General features: G+C 48.7%; 1 protein-coding gene across 5 annotated transcripts in view; it reads right to left on the reverse strand.

The window, feature by feature from the left end:
* dnm2a (dynamin 2a) overlaps positions 1-16,294 on the reverse strand; it is a 56,775-nt gene that overhangs the window by 36,917 nt on the left and 3,564 nt on the right. For 3 of the 5 annotated variants that reach the window (XM_072675218.1, XM_072675216.1, XM_072675214.1), the window contains exons 2-10: positions 6,052-6,125; positions 5,749-5,898; positions 5,428-5,631; positions 5,036-5,134; positions 4,793-4,953; positions 4,533-4,675; positions 4,276-4,411; positions 3,478-3,545; positions 1,713-1,851 (exon numbers count right to left, since the gene is read on the reverse strand). In XM_072675218.1, coding sequence (XP_072531319.1) covers positions 1,713-1,851; positions 3,478-3,545; positions 4,276-4,411; positions 4,533-4,675; positions 4,793-4,953; positions 5,036-5,134; positions 5,428-5,631; positions 5,749-5,898; positions 6,052-6,125 — 1,174 coding nt within the window. Of the gene's footprint in view, positions 1-405; positions 545-1,712; positions 1,852-3,477; positions 3,546-4,275; positions 4,412-4,532; positions 4,676-4,792; positions 4,954-5,035; positions 5,135-5,427; positions 5,632-5,748; positions 5,899-6,051; positions 6,126-16,294 lie in introns of all 5 variants that reach the window. The other 2 variants (XM_072675217.1, XM_072675215.1) reach the window with 1 other exon arrangement.

The raw sequence follows: 16,294 nt of genomic DNA on the forward strand, positions 1-16,294 counted from the left end.
TGGAGGTAAACGCAGCCCTAGGAAGACGGAGAAGGGAGGAGAGGGTAATAAACGGAAGGCTTCAGCGAGCTGGCAGCAGAATTCAGCTTGAAAGGGCAGGGAAGGGACTTTCCAAGAAAGCTGCACATTCTTTCCCAGTGCAATCAGCAGCGAGTCATGGCTTCAACTAGGAGAAGCCAAGGAGGAATCATGGGCCGTGACTGGATTGAGCAATGGAGGCGGAGGGGAGCAACGAAACTGAGGATGGGTGTGGCCAAAGGAGAGGGGAGTGGAGGTGGCTGATCTTGTACAGATGGGTGCTGATTGGATGAATGGGTGGCATAAAACAGTGGGGGGGGAAAGTCTTCTAATGTCCAGTCCGGGTTTATAGCCCCTGCATGGGAAACCGGGAACCCTCCCGTTTACCTTGTCGGAACACTTCCGGACGAGGGCGGTGATTTCGGACATCACCATGTCGACGCACTTCAGACTCGGCTCTTTGAGTTTGAGGATCTGCTTTTTCACGATGGCCTCGAAGGCGAGGTCGGGCGTGAACAGCCCGGTTCTGAGGGGCGGTCGGGGAAAGAGACGTTGGGGGACGGGGTGTAGAGAACAGGGGGGGGGGGGGGGGGGGGAAGACCAAAAAAAAAAAAAAAAAAAAAAAAAAAAAAAAAAAAAAAAGGAGCAGAGATAGAAAGAGTACAAGGAAGAAGAGCTTATTTAGTTGGTTAAATCACTACTCATCTATCAACACACAGTTATCACGGTCAAAAAAGAGGCAGGCAGTGAACCCCAGAAGAACCTATGGCGATCCCAATGTAGCGTATTGCCGCCGGTCGGAATGACGGCACACGTCGTAGGAATGCTGAATGCGGAGAAGAGGTCACCAAGGCTGCACCTGGAGATCTACCTTCCTCCTGTAGACTTCGGCTCCAACCGTAATCCACCTCAACTGTTCGACTAAATACTGTCATCAGAAGTGCTTGATGGTGCTTAGCGTTGGTCCTACCAAGGGTCTCGGAGAAAACAGACCTTTAAAAAAATTAAGGTGCTTCAAATGGTTCTCTGAGTGATGGAGAACAACTCTGTGGTCCTTTAAGATTTACATCAAGTGAAGGTTCTTCAGACCTTCTTTAAGCATGGTTCTATATGGAACCCAAGTAGTTCTTCCATGGATTCACTCAAAGAAGCACCTTTATCTTCAAGAGTGTAACTGACGGCCCTCCTCCTCGCCCTACCACTTAGATTCGGGTTGTAGGTGAAACCTGCGGTAAGCCAGATCTCCAGATGGAGGGTTGATGACCACCTTGGTCTAAAAGCATTATATAAATATATAGAAATACCCCCCACCCCCATCTTCTTCACTCTGAACACCCAGGTTCCTACCCAGGTTCTCAGCAGAACGTGGCCCAGCAGCCTGCCCCCCTTTTTAGACCGGAGACGAGTGGTATTCCTCAGGACAAGACCACCACAACACCCCACTACACGACAGCAGGACCTTGCGCACAGGGTGGCCGGCAAGCTGAGTGGGGGGTCACACCGACGGGACTGAAGCTAACTCTACGGTTCTAGCCCACTGTCTACACTCCTAACTCCGGACTCCTGACTCCACCTCCCTATCAGGCCCTGAAGGCAGGCCGGAGAGAGGCTCCCTCAAGCCTACTTTCAGGGCGGTGTGACCCCGGGGAGAGCGGCCCGCCCCCCGTGGCCGGGCTGAGGGGGCACTGCAGTACCTTGTTGGTGCACTGCCTGACCGTGTTGATGAGCTCCTGAATGACCAGATCGATACATTTGAGACACGGCTCTTTCAGCTTTACGATCTGCTTTTTCACGATGGCCTCAAACGCCAGGTCTGGAGTGAACAGGCCAGTTCTGAGAACATACAGGGAGACACACAGCCAGCGTGACAAAAACGCACGCGCACACACACACACACACACACACACACACACACACACACACACACACACACAGAGAGAGACGGACAGGACAGCGGAAATCACATAGAAATACATACAAAAAAAGTGGGAAAAAGTAAAAGAACAAAAAACAAAAAGAGAAAGCGAAAGCGAAAACAAGAGTGAGCGAGAGAGAGAGAGAGAGAGAGAGAGAGAGAGAGAAAGAAAGAAAGAGAGAAAAAGAAAGAAAGAAAGAAAGAAAGAGAGAAAGAGAAAGAGAGAGAGAGAGAGAGAGAGAGAGAGAGAGAGAGAGAAAGAAAGAGAGAAAGAGAGAAAAAGAAAGAGAGAAAGAAAGAAAGAAAGAGAGAAAGAGAGAGAGAGAGAGAGAGAGAGAGAGAGAGAGAGAGAGAGAGAGAAAGAGAAAGAAAGAAAGAAAGAGAGAGAGAGAGAGAGAAAGAGAGAAAGAGAAAGAAAGAAAGAAAGAAAGAGAGAGAGAGAAAGAGAGAAAGAAAGAAAGAAAGAGAGAAAGAAAGAGAGAAAGAAAGAAAGAAAGAAAGAAAGAAAGAAAGAAAGAAAGAGAGAGAGAGAGAGAGAGAGAGAGAGAGAGAGAGAGAGAGAGAGAGAGAGAGAGAGCATAGAAGAAAGAAGGACCACATGAGTAAGAGCAGAGACAGAGAGTAAGAGAGAAGCCAAAGCCACCTGATCTGTGTAGAACAGCAGAAACAGGCGAGCGGGAACGTTCAGAGACAGGAAAGATGAGAGCAGAGAACAGTGGGAACACTGAGGAGAACCAAACAGAACCTTACAGAACCACGAATAGAAAAAGACAGAACCGAAGTTAAAGGTAAAAGACTGTGGTAGAGCGACAGAGAGGCAGAACGTGGACGAGAGAAAGAGAGAGAAGGAAGGAGGGGTGTAGGCTGAAGGGCAGTCAATACAACAACAAACAAGGGTGTGTGCGGACATGTCCCGTCTCTCAGAGAACACTGATTACCACACACACACACACACACACACACACACACACACACACACACACACACACACACAAAGAAAAAGAGAAAGAGAAAGAAATCTAAAGAAGATGAGGCGCAAGGCAAGAGAGAAAGGGGACTTCAGCTGGGGAGAGAGAGACATAGAGAGAGAGAGAGCGAGAGAGATAGAGAGAGAGCGAGGGGGGGACTCTCGCAAAGAATAAGGAGAGGAAAGAGCAGGAAGAGAGGCTGAAAGACAGTAGGGAAAGAAAAGGCACGAGAGGAGAGCGTAAGAGAGAAGAGAGTGAGAGGAAGAGAAGCAGAGGGAGAAAGACCGAGACCGAGAGATGCAGAAGGACAGTAGGGAGAGAGGAAAGACTGAGGAGGGGAGGGTTGTTGCTGAGAGAGAGAGAGAGAGAGAGAGAGAGAGAGAGAGAGAGAGAGAGAGAGAGAGGGAAAGTGTGATAATGTGAAAGTGGCAACAGTGAAGTGAGTGTGTGTGTTTCTGTTGCCAGAGAATGGACTTGAACTTGTGTGTTAGACAGAGAATGTGTGTGTGTCTGAACATGGTGGTCCCGCTGTCTGATGACCCCCACAGGGCTGACCATCAGTGTGGCTCCACTTGCCTGACACCGTGAACGTTCTTGATGGCGTGACTGATCTCCCTCCGCAGCTCCTTCTCATCAAACACAATCTGAGAGAGAGAGAGAGAGAGAGAGAGAGAGAGAGAGAGAGTGCGTGTGTGAGTGAGAGACTCTGTTTGATGGGATCTGTCTCCAGTGTGGTTGTGGTATTTAGCTCAGTGTGACTCAAACACAGGGACACTGCTCTAACCTTTGCGCTAACGCGCTACATGCTAGCCTTCTAAATAAAGTGCACTTTATCTAGAACCAAAAAAAAAAAAAAAAAAAAAAAAACTCAGCAGGAGAGAGCTGAACCCAGGCCCTGCACTGCGGCAGCAGCAGAACAGGGTGGTAACGGGCTTATGAGAGGAGCAGCTCTGACAGGGCAGTTTCACCCACTCAGGGTTCCTTCAGCCCTGTAAGAACCGACACACGGACAAGCGCTCCTCTAACCGTGTGGGAACAGACTTCTCTTAAAGGGCCGGTATCACGGAAAACATTCCTTTACTTTACTGAAAAGAGTTGGAAGTATTATGAAACATTACATTAAACTACATGTCCAAATGTTTTTGGACACCCCTTCTACTACTGCTTACAGCCAGCTATTTTAAGCTGCACCCTCTAGATTCTGTAGAGAAGTACTGCCAATAGAATTGGACCGTGGGGTGGAGAGGTGTAAAGCCCAAACAAGATGATTGTTGTGACAGATTTTTTTTTTTTTAATGAACATAAACTATATGGTCAAAAGTATTGGGACACCTGCTCATTCACTGTTTCTGTGGGAAGGAGCTTGTGGGTTACCTTGACCAGCTCGAAGGGGAATCGCTCGTGGAAGATGCGGTTGATCCTGGCACCACCGGACAGCTCCACCGTGTCCACCTGATCTCCTGAGCCCTCAATACACTTCTCAAAGTCCACTCCGAACTGCTGCACCATCCTGTCAATGAGAGCAGGGACAACCCCTGTGATGTGAATCTCCAAAATACCAAGTTATAAGATTATGTTGGAGCATTTCTATTGGTCGAATCTTCAGGTGCAAAGAGACGGGTAGCACTCACTGCAGCAGGGCCTTGGTCTTGCGTGTGGGGTCGTCAGGTCGGTAGTTTTTGTACTCCTCCACCTCCTTCTCCAGAGAGAGCTGCTGAGACTGCAGCTTACTGCGCAAACCCGGCAGCGTGTCCCGAATGTGGTTCGTCAGTTGCTGCGGGCGCAAGAGAAAAGAGATACATGATGAAGAAAGAAAGAAAAAGGAAGGAAGAGATGACTGAAAACAGACAAGCATGGCCTGGGGTGCTTATTTCGGTCATCCTGTGCAGACCTGGTTGAGGGTTTTCTGCAGGTGCGGCGTTCCCATTCGCTCAGCAATGTGTCGGTAAGCAGGATGGGACAAGAAGAACTTCCTCTCGGCCGCCAGGGCTGCACGGATATCCTTCCGACCGTCGATGTCCTTCTGGCTGCGGTTCACCACCCCAATGTAGCCTGGCACACATACACAGAGTTACACAACACACACGCGCTGCTTCGTTCGTCAGTATAAAACTTTAAGGCGAGTGTGTCCCACCTCTACGCAGGGGTAGGAGTTTGTTCTCCAGGATGTCTCGAGCATCCGTGCCCTCATCCATCAGGTCCAGTTTAGTGATCACACCAATAGTGCGCAGTCCTGCGGGGAACCACAAACCGGTTAGAACTTCACATTCATACCATGCATCCAAATACACACAGCCAAGGCCGTCCAGAGCAGCACAACTCATTAGGTGGGCTTCAAATTCCCCACCCCAGCACCTTCGCCATTTCGATGTCTACATGCGAAAAGCATTTCTAAAGGATTTCAAGGCACCATCCATGTCATTATTTATGGATATCATCACTCCACACTGGCCTGAGGACATACACTACAGTATAAGGAGCTTAAAGGAGCTCTACACAGACTCTCAGTTCTCCTAGAGGTCCTACCCTGAGGGTCCACATCCTTGGCGATCTTCAGGGCGTCTGAGTTAGCCAGGTCAGTGTTGGCTGGCGTAACAGCCAGGATCAGGCAGCTTTCCTTGGTGATGAACTGCATAAGCATGTCTCTAATCTGGTGCTCGATGTCCTGAGGCTGGTCGCCCACAGCAACCTTGGTCATCCCCGGCAGGTCGATGAGAGTCAGGTTCAAGACTGCAGGAGGGAGGGAGAAAGAGAGAGAGAGAGAGAGAGAGAGAAGATGAAAGGTCTGAGAACGTGGGGGAAGTAATCGGAGGGCTCGAGCTGTAGGAAAGTGTAACGCTGTGTTACCGTTAGGGGAGTAGACTCTCAGGTTGATGGGAACGGGGGATATGCCCTTGTTAGAGCCTGTGATCCGGTCCGTCTCCGCCTCGATCTCCAGCCGAACCTCGTCAAAGTCCACAAACTTCTTCCCCTTGCAGTGTAAAAACTCTGCATACTCTACACACACACACACACACACACACACACACACACACACACGAAAACAAACCCAACAAACCCAGCAGTTGGTACTAGAGTCAGAGCAGAGAGAGCCGAAAGCATGTGAGGTTGAGGCTTCAGAAGAATCGGAGCTGGTCTGGTGAGGCTCACCTGCTTTATTGTTAACCAGCTGCAGAATGAGAGGCCTCCGGGTGACAATGCCCGAACCACGGGGGAGAAAGTCCCTGCAAAGATAAAGAGGGTGAGAAAGCGAGCGTTAAAAAAATTCAAATAACATGCTAATGACCTTTAGACACACCTCTATTCACCACTGTCCATTAGGGTTCTAGGTCATTGGTCAGCCCTAACATAACCATGGCTGGATCTGTGGTACTGTAGCACTACTATGTTCCAACAATGTCATACACACTGATCAGTCACGGCATTAACACCACTGGCAGGTGGGCTTCAAGTGGCGCAGCAGTCTTACGCCCTACCACTACTGCCCAGGGGTCACGGGTTTGAATCCCGGCCAATGCCGGGCGGAGTCACAGAAAAAGCACACTCCTTAAGCGATGTTTGTCGGCACGGGCGTCTGTTAGCTGGTTCCACGAACCCGGCAACAGGGTAAAGGGGCACCCAAGGGGCACCCTCAGTGTTGCTCATGGATAGCCCACCTCTCAACTCGAGCAAGGACTTGAGCAAGGATCTGCTGTTAAGGTCTTGGTCAGAGCTGCTTTGGCGGCATCCACAGGTCCTGAAGGTGTGAAGGTATCGCTTTACAAGCCAATTAAAGCTAAATGTGAGCAAGGATGCTACAACACAGCGTGTGACGGGCAGGGAGACCTAAAATCCTCAGAAATCGCTCATGACAATCAAGCTTGATTGCCCCTCAGTCCCTAGACTATGGAATTATTCATGAGGAAGAGGGGAATTCCCATTCCCATCAAAAGCAAACACACTCCCGTCCTCACAAACACACAAACAGATGGCGTCCTGCCACTCGCATCAGTGCATTTTTAAAGGTAGTCTTCAGAGACTGGCAGGCTGACTCAAGCGTCTCATGCTGCAGCCTGCCAGACTCTTCCATAGCCGGCCACTGCGATCAAATGCAATTTCAGCCATTTCGCTCGACACGACCGCGCAAGGATTCCCGCAGTTATCCAATTAGCAGATGATCAGACCGGGTGAAGCCGTGCGATACTTCAGCTCAATTCCACATGAAAACAGCATGAATCTGGTTCTTTAGGAGGCCTAGGATAGAAGAGCCGTGCCACAGCAGAGAGAGACCAGGATTAAGCTTGTGATGGGAAGATTTATTTATTTATTTATTGATTTTTACGTGTATTTTTACGTGTTTTACGTGTATTTTTTGGGTGATCAATTTCGGGGCAAAATATCATTAATTGGAGGGTTCAAACAACCGCCCACTCCAACCATTCCTATGAAGACCACTGAAGCAGAAGATGAAGCGTCCATTCAGGCCAGTGGATAGCCCCGTGCTCTGTATGAGATTCGTCTGTATTAGTGCATGATCTTTAAAAAATGACCGAACAGAGCGGTCCCACTGGGACTAGCCAACGTACATCCATGCCAACATAATGGACACGTCCAGCCGTAGGGGGTGACGGCTAAATCAATTTGAAACGGACGTATTAATTTTTCTACATATAAATGAGTCTTACAACCATTCCAGTGAGACCACTCCCATCTCTGCCAGGACCAACTCAGCACAAGCTGCTGGTTCTCCAGAGCCACTGCACTACATCTGCTCCTCATCCAGCCGAACGCCTACGCTGCCCGGAGATCGTTCAGCCAGGACTAAAGCATGGGGACGGATACAGAGACACAGCGACTCATTGGAGGTTCAGTTATCGTTACTACAGTAGGATTAAACACCTGCGAAGACGTTGCCCGACACTGTAGGAGGAAACACAAGCATGAAGGTGTACTGAGTGTGCGAGATGTTTGAGTCACTTATAGTAAAAATTAATAAATAAATAAATAAATAAATAAAAGGAGGAATATCAGCTCAAATGCTGGCAAAGCACTAACAAAAAAAAAAAACGGCAGACAACTGCTAAAGCACAGCAGTAAAAACAAAGGACCGTAACCGGGATCGGCCCGGCTCTGGATCTGGGACCTCCCTGGTCTCTCTACAAATGCCACTGCTTACATTCACCTATACCATTTTTTCAGGATGATGCTGCTGTACCAGATTCTGAACCGTAACCCATAACGGACAGATACAGAGGTGGCTGTAGGGGATGTAGTGCTGGAAGGCCACAGGGGGGGAGACTATAGTGTCTTACAGTGTCTCTTTCCCCAAATTTTCTCGCTCGCTCTCCCTCTCACTCTCTCACTGGACCTGCATTGAGGTCACACTCACCTGAACACAGACACACACATGGAAAAACAACAACTTTGCATGCTATACATTACAGCACACATCAGCCAAGAACAAATTAGCATGAGCTCGACCAGTCTTTTCTCTCTCTCTCTCTCTCTCTCTCTCTCTCTCTCTCTCTCTCTCTCAAACTTATTTCCAGGGAAAAAAGGGCGGAGGGGCTTGTGTCCATTATTCATGGGCTGTAAATGATAGAGGAGGCCGAGCAGATTGTGTATCATTTCATCTATTATGCATATGCACAAGCAAAGAGCAGCGAGAGAGACAGAGAAGGAGAGAGAGAGAGAGAGCGCGAGAGCGTAGACAGCTCCGGTCCGATCTCGCATCATCTGTTCTGCTCGGCTCAGCAAGAGTTTCTTTTAGTACCGTAAAAAAATAAATAAATAAATAAATGATGGCGGGCACGAAGCCAAATAGCCAACCTCCTCCTCGTCCTCCTCTCATTATCCCGACGACACTGCCATAGCAACCCCGACACAGCTCCCTCACATCACAGGCCTAGCCGGGCAGTGCAGCCTGCTCTCTAACGACCCAGCGTGTGGAGAAATGTGGGTTACGTGAAGCAGGCCGGTTTAAGAGCCCGTGCCTTTAAATGATAATGAGCCGCTGCTCACCACCTACCCTACCCCCTCCCGAACGACACCACCGACCCTCCCGAACGGCACCACCGACCCTTTTTCGCCAACATACACATTTACGCTCCCTTTTGTGCCTGTTTGCACTAGATAGCTCAAATTTACTCCACCTTGAGTTCACATTTCACAGCTGGCTGTAATCTGCTGTTTCAGCCCTTCAGCTGCGATTCCCAGCTCCAACGTGCTGACCTCACAGATGCAATCAGATCCTCACAGCATTCTTTCCTGGACCTGCTCGACGATTTGCTTGCATTCAGTGACAAGCGCCACTGAGGTCAGGATGCCGGCGGATGATGGTGATGATCAAATCATTACTTCCTGCTGTTTGTGGCTCATGCTACAAACTGGTCATTTCACTGGTCGAAACACTCAGACCAGTCAGATTCAGATTAGACGAGCATTTTTCTGCATCAGTATCTGGCAACAAAATCATGATGGTGGCCGAACGGCACGCTAAAATATTAAACGAATAAGAATTTGCTTAATTTCAACAACAAAATGTAATAAATCCTGCAAATTATGTGTTTACGGAAAGGGAAAGCTACAGACGAGATTTCCACTGTTCTCAAGCTCAGCCTCTTTTTCTGTCTTCTACTAATAATTCATAGCTTCTTCCAAGCCACTTCCCTCAGCAATCTGTCGCAAGAAGGCACCAGGCGAGACGGGGCCTCTCGGTCATAACAGCCAACCGGTTTCTAAGATCTCCAGCCCCAGGGCTGCGCCCTCAGCGCGCAGGGCGAATTAGATAAGGGCCTAGGCCGAACCAGCCTGCTAAACCAGATATGACAACAATACTCTCCCACCCCCCCCCAGGACGATGACATCACCCTGCCACACAAGGCAGAGATGGAGGTCTGGTCTTTACAGCTCCAAATGAGTCAGACGTTCATGAAAGGATGTGGTATGAAGGGAGAGAGCGGCTCTTGATTAGCCAGGCATGCTGACATCACCTCCATTGCTTTATTGAGCGTGACGCAGGCCCAGCTCAAAATAAACCCTTATTCGGTTAACGTCGGCTCGAGTACGACAGACGTATCGTGATCGCGTTCAAATTACCCACCAATGTGTCCAAATGTTTGTGGACACCCCTTCTAATGAATGCATTTCAGCTAATTTCAGGAGCACCCATTGCTCTGTCTAGCCCCTGTAGAGAAGTGCTGCCAATAGAATAGGACGCCCTGAGGCAAATAAACGCGAACACCATTTTGGCACCATGCCTTTTATTAGCCAGGCGTAAGCTAGTGGAGGGGTATAAGGCCCCCCAGCATATAGCTGTGGAGCAGTGGAAGGAACTGGGTTCTCTGGAATGATGGTTGGTGCTCCATCCAATACTGGTGGGATGGTGATCATCGTCCAACGTGCTGACCTCACTGATGCAACAGTGCTCCTCCAAAGTCTAGTAGACAGCCTTCTTTCCTAGACCTACTGCAGACCTTCTGGCTGGTCAACATGACCAAAAGTACTGGATGGAGCATTATCCATCATTCCAGAGAACACCGTTAGGTCCACAGTTTAATGCTGGGGGCTTTACACCCCTCTAGACCCCACCTGACATTGGGGGTGTGCTTCTGTGTGTACGAATGTGCTCATTAGCTGAAGGCATTCATTCGAAGGGGTGTCCACAAACATTTGGACATGGTGTGCATCTTTATCTAAACTGTATAACTAAAAGGTTTGGATCATGCCAACTTGGTTGGACATGCCAACTTGCCCGAACCCTTTCAAGCGGCAGGGAAAGCTTGACCGCTTCCTCTCTGGCTGGCTGGTTGTTTGCTGTTGAACGCGGAGCAGCAGCAGGTGATATGGCCAGTCGATGTCCGCGGTGTGCGAGTGTCAGGGCGTCGGACGATGCTTTTGTGTGTTAATCCGCAGCTGTTTAACGTTAGCAGTGCGGGCAGGAAGGGAATAAAGGGCGGGAGAGAGCTCTAGAGAGGTTGAGGTGATGCGGCACCATTATTCTGCTCCTGTCCGGCATGGGCGGCTTATAGGCCACAGCTCTGGTGTGTTCAGCTGCCCTGCAGGTTTAAATACGCTGGGAGAGAGCGCACACACACACACACACACACACACACACATGTATATAAACAGACACACACACCCTCATTCCCATTCCCTCTGGACCTTGCCTGTCGCTCGTCGGCCGTTTAGCACACACCCAGTCACTGCTGAGTCACAGCAGAGTTCGATTAAAAACATGGCCTGCAAACTCAAAAGCACGTCAGCTCTTTATGAGCAGTGGGCGGCGGCCGGTCAGACGTCACTCAAATCAAACCTGGAGAATTACCGGCGTTTCAGGAAAGCGCAGCCAAAACCTGATCAACTCATCATAAGCAAAACAAACAAACAAACAAACAAACAAACAAAAACTGAACTTCTGAAAACAGACAGAGCTATTTTTTATCAGGGGCACAGATTCAGTCACCGCAGATAAAGCACCCTCGTTTCCTGGTTTATCAAAGACTTGTCGTCAAAACTACGCTGATGGTACGATACTGCTACACTTTCTTCTAAAATGAACTGATGCTAATTAAAGAAGGTCACATAAAGGTGAAGTTCAGCCAAAAATCCCAATCATCAGACCCCAATCGTAGCTGATCAGACAAGCATGTTTGCTCTCGGACCCGTGCTGCTATTGTTAATGTTGCTAATGTTGCTAACAAACACTGGACACTTGGACAGTGACCAATCTTACCTCGGGTCAAACCACGCTAAATTCGCCCTTTTCTTTTTCATAGGTCCCCAAAACAATGCACGGATAGACCGTATGTAAAGGCCCTCCGGGACCCCTGGCCTATAAATCACAATTCTAATATTGGCGTAATGACCAGGCCCAGACATCCCTGCTTGGTCATTTAGAGCAAACCCAAACAAGCCTGCAGAACAAAGCACAGCCACTGCCGGTATTTTTTTTTGTGTGTTTGTTTGTTTGTTGTTGTTTTTTGAGATAGTGGTCATGATCACTAGGGGACAGCGAGATGAATCGGCGCAGCAGACTACAGACGAATCGGGAGGAACGGCTAGCAGCCCTGAAACAGCAGCTTCAAAGACAAATCTGACCAAGAAAGGAGGCCAACAAGAAAGAAAGACGCACTAACGAACTACCGGCCCAGCGTTCAGCCGGCCTCCTTACGCTCATCAGACACTCCATTAGCTTCTAATCGATAACAAAAAAAGGATCTGCTCGTGAGCACGTGCTCTGGAGAAGCCATCGCTGGCAGAAACCTACAGTACACGGACAAAAGTATTGGGACAGAACTGAAATCATTGAATTCAAGGGTTTTATTCAGTCCCAGGGCCACCGGTGTTTGAAATCAAGCATCTAGCCATGCAGTGAAAGAATGGGCAGTTCTAAAGAGCTCGCTGAATGCCAGCGTGGTGGTTCTGTAATAGGATGCCAACTTGCCAAAAGGCAGCTGGGGAAAAGTCTTCCGTCCTAGATCCCCTCCACCATCAACTGTAGGTGCCATTATTGAAAAGTGGAAGTGTTTAGGAAGTAAGTGCAAGACCATCAATGCGTTCAGCCATATAGCTTATATTACACCACTTGTTAGAGAAAGCTTTTGGATCCATGTAGCCATTGGAAACACCTGGATGCATGTGGAACGGTCAGTTCTTGAAGGTGATGAAAAAAGGGCCAGCGTAAGAATTGGTGCTACTGAGATGGCCCTAGACAACTGGGTCAGAATCTCTCCAAAACATCAGGCAGGTCTTGTGGAGCGTTCCCGGTATGAAGGTCAGTACCTCTTAAAAGTGTTCCAAGGAAAGACAACTGGGACCTAGGGCACCAAGATCCCTGGAGCTCATGGAGGTCCCACCTCACAAATTAGAGGGTCGGCTGCGGACATCTCTGTGCCAGATACCACAGGACACCTTGTGGAGTCCATGCTTCGGCAGACAGAGCTCTTTCTGATGGCGTGAAGGGGACCTGCACAGTATTAGGCAGAGGATGGCAGATCGGTACTGATGGGTGGGTGCCTGGGAGAAGCCGATCTCAATAATCAATATAGGTAGCTGGAAGCTAGAGAGTTGGGCAATATGCCGATATTTTATCGTATGGTGATAAATTGTAGTATCGAGACGACGACACGCTTTTCTAAGCATATGGAGGATCCTGTTAGTGCTTAATAAACACTGATCAGCTGCAGGTTTCAGTACTAACAGAGTAATTAGACTGGGTTAATTAGACGAAGAGCAGCAGGTGTTGAGTATAAATTACTGTATTCAGTTCGGGGGAGTATCCGTATCTGTCGCTGATATTTTTTTATGTATCTTTAAATATCAAGATACAGATTTCTACCATATCGTCCAGCCCTATAGGACCCATTTAAAATGTACCCATGTAGCAAATCCAAAACCCACGCTGGAAAAACCTGGACGCCTGGAGGACACTTCTTTCCACATGGTAATGACGTGAAGACGCAGCAAGCTGATATGTATTCCAGCCTATAATTGGAATGGCAAGCCACGTGACCTCTGCGGTTTCTGGAGGCCACCTGCTGCTCTGAACCTCACACAGCTTTTAGAAGTCCTTTAAGCATTGATTTGAAGTTCTCTGGAAGAGACTCTGCATGCAGACTGGAGGCTGCGGGGACTAAATCAGAAGCGTAATGGAACCAGACAGTCCAGGCCAGATTCAGATGCTGCTTTAATGACAATTTAAACCCCACCTTTCAGTGGAGGGCTGAAACAAAGCCGTTATTTATTGCACGTCTGGGATGCTGTTGTTGGTCTCAGATGTTTGTTTTGGTGGACGACTCCAGGCGGAGTCATGTATCTCAACGGAGAACCTTACCCAGCCAACGTCTCCGCCATCACGGTTTGCCGTTCCTTATTAAAACTGCCGCTTCCAGGGCAAACCTCACTGACTTCAGCCTTAATTATACGGTTACAGCGGCTTCATCTGTCAAGAGGTGGGATCTGCAGGTTAGGAAGCAGGTGAACAGTCAGTTCTTGAGGTTGATGAAGGTGTGATAAGCAGGAAAAGTGGTCAAGCATAAGAATCGAGACTGTAAAAAGAGACTGTGATGTTGTAGACGACGACTAACGAAGGTTAGAACATCTCCAAAACATCTGGTTGGTTCTTCTGGGGTGTTCCTGCTATACAGTGGTCCGTACCTACCAAATGAGCTCCAAGAAAAGTTCTGTTGACAGGGTCATGGGGACCAAAGACTTGTTGATGCTCATGGAGGTCCCACCTGCATGACAACTTGCAGGCGTTTTTACACTTGTTGAATGTTCAGGTCTGCACCCAGGTCCGATTGTGGGCTCGCTTTAGGGGAGGGGTCGTTATCACTAGTTTGCAAAGGCCCTAAACGCCAGGACTTAAAGAATCTGCTGCACCGGACACCTTCAGAGGTCTTGTGGAGTCCATGCCCAGGAAGGTCAGATCTACTGTGGTGGCATGAGGTGGACCTACTCAAAGTTCGGCAGGTGGTTGCAGTGCAGGTTGATCAGACGTAACAGCAACAGGGTCATGGGGACCAAAGACTTGTTGATGCTCATGGAGGTCCCACCTGCATGACAACTTGCAGGCGTTTCTAGACTTGTTGAATGTTCAGGTCTGCACCCAGGTCCGACTGTGGGCTCGCTTTAGGGGAGGGGTCGTTATCGTTAGTGTGCAAACGCCCAAAAACGCCAGGACTGCTGCTAACGTCTTGCCAGGTGCCAGCAGACACCTTCAGAGGTCTTGTGGAGTCCATGCCCAGGAAGGTCAGATCTACTGAGGTGGAATGAGGTGGACCTACTCAAAGTAGTACAGGTTGATCAGACGTAACAGCAACTTATATTTAAGACTAGGCTTGGCATTTCAACGTTGACCGGTATGGTCATGATGATCATGATGGCAGGTGTTCTTTACACTGGGTCAAACTTCTAGGATAAACCAACAGGTTTTTTTTCCCCCCTCCACCTGTAAAGCTTGATTTTTTGGCAGGACAGCAACGACATCCTCCTACACTGTTCACAGAAAGCGAGTTGCTTTCAAAGGCTTTGCTCCTGAGGTGTTTGAATTCCCAGAACAGCCAAGGTCATCTCCACAGTGACACAATGCACGCTTCGATGCAGATAGGCTCCTTGATAGGAGCGTCGAGCGTCCTTGGAGTACAAAGTCCACCAGTACAGATTCATGCTTTATAAAGGCCCGTGTGTTGCACAGTAGTTCACAGCTTGGCTGTAGCAGTGCAAAAAAGCATGCATGTTAAATTTGCTTGTGTGTGTGTGTGTGTGTGTGTGTGTGTGTGTGTTTTATGTGGTTACTGGTGTGAATGGGGCGTGCCGCACTCCCTGTTGTTCTCCCGCAGATACAAAAAAAAAAAAAAAAGAAAACCTGTTGAACTGGCTGCTTTAGAAGCAACTGACTCCACTGCAAAGGTGCTCTCTCCCATGTAGGACACAGGGACAGGAGGGCCTCCACAGAAGGTCATAGCATTGTGTGCGCTGTAGTTGAGGCATAGGCTAGCTTTGCTAACAAACTAGAAGCCTGTTGTCAGCCTAATCCTGCTAGCACGCTCCTCTCAACCTGCTCAAACCACATCTATGTGGTCAAACGAGATGATCAGCCTGAACCTCTCCAGCGACTCGACCATCTAAATGAAATAGCTTCTCTTCTGCCTGGAGAAGGATCAAGAACGACAACAACAGCAGCAGCAGCAAGGCATGAGCAAATCGCACATGACTCCCAGAGTAGGAGCTCGCAGACAGGAGTTGTAGCTAATTGAATACAGTGATCTGAGCAAGCAGGAGACCAGCCAGTCAGACAGACGAGAAAGAGGAAGGAAATGATTGCAGGAAGATCAGGAGCCCACACTGCCCAAGGGGGCATGACAGTATATTGGCTGCAACTCTCTGTTCCTGCCCCCAATTTAACCTCCTGTCCACTTAGAGACAACTTCAAATGGAAGACGACAAAGAAGAATGAAGCAGAGGAAGGAGGTCAACGGGGCAAGGAAGAGAAAGAAGGTGGTGAAGAAGCAGAACATGAAGATGTAGAAAATGTAGATGTAGCAGATGAGGGCAAAGATGAAGCAGAAGAAACAGAAGTTGAAGCACAATGTGAAAAAGATTAAGCAGAAAAAGGTGAAGAGGAAGCATGAGGATGAAGGGGAAGAAGAGACAGAAGATGAAGCAGAATGAGACATTGAGGCAGAGGAAGAAGGTGAAGATGAAGCCGGGAGGAGGAAGAGGAAGCAGAAGATAAAGTAGAATGTGAAGTTGAAGCAGAATGTGAAGTTGAAGCAGAATGTGAAGATGAAGCAGAATGTGAAGATGAAGCAGAATGTGAAGATGAAGATGAAGCAGAATGTGACGCTGAGGCAGAGGAAGAAGTGAAGATGAAGCCGGGAGGAGGAAGGGGAAGCAGAAGATGAAGCAGAAT

Source organism: Salminus brasiliensis, chromosome 3, assembly GCF_030463535.1.
Source record: "Salminus brasiliensis chromosome 3, fSalBra1.hap2, whole genome shotgun sequence".
Taxonomy (NCBI): domain Eukaryota; kingdom Metazoa; phylum Chordata; class Actinopteri; order Characiformes; family Bryconidae; genus Salminus; species Salminus brasiliensis.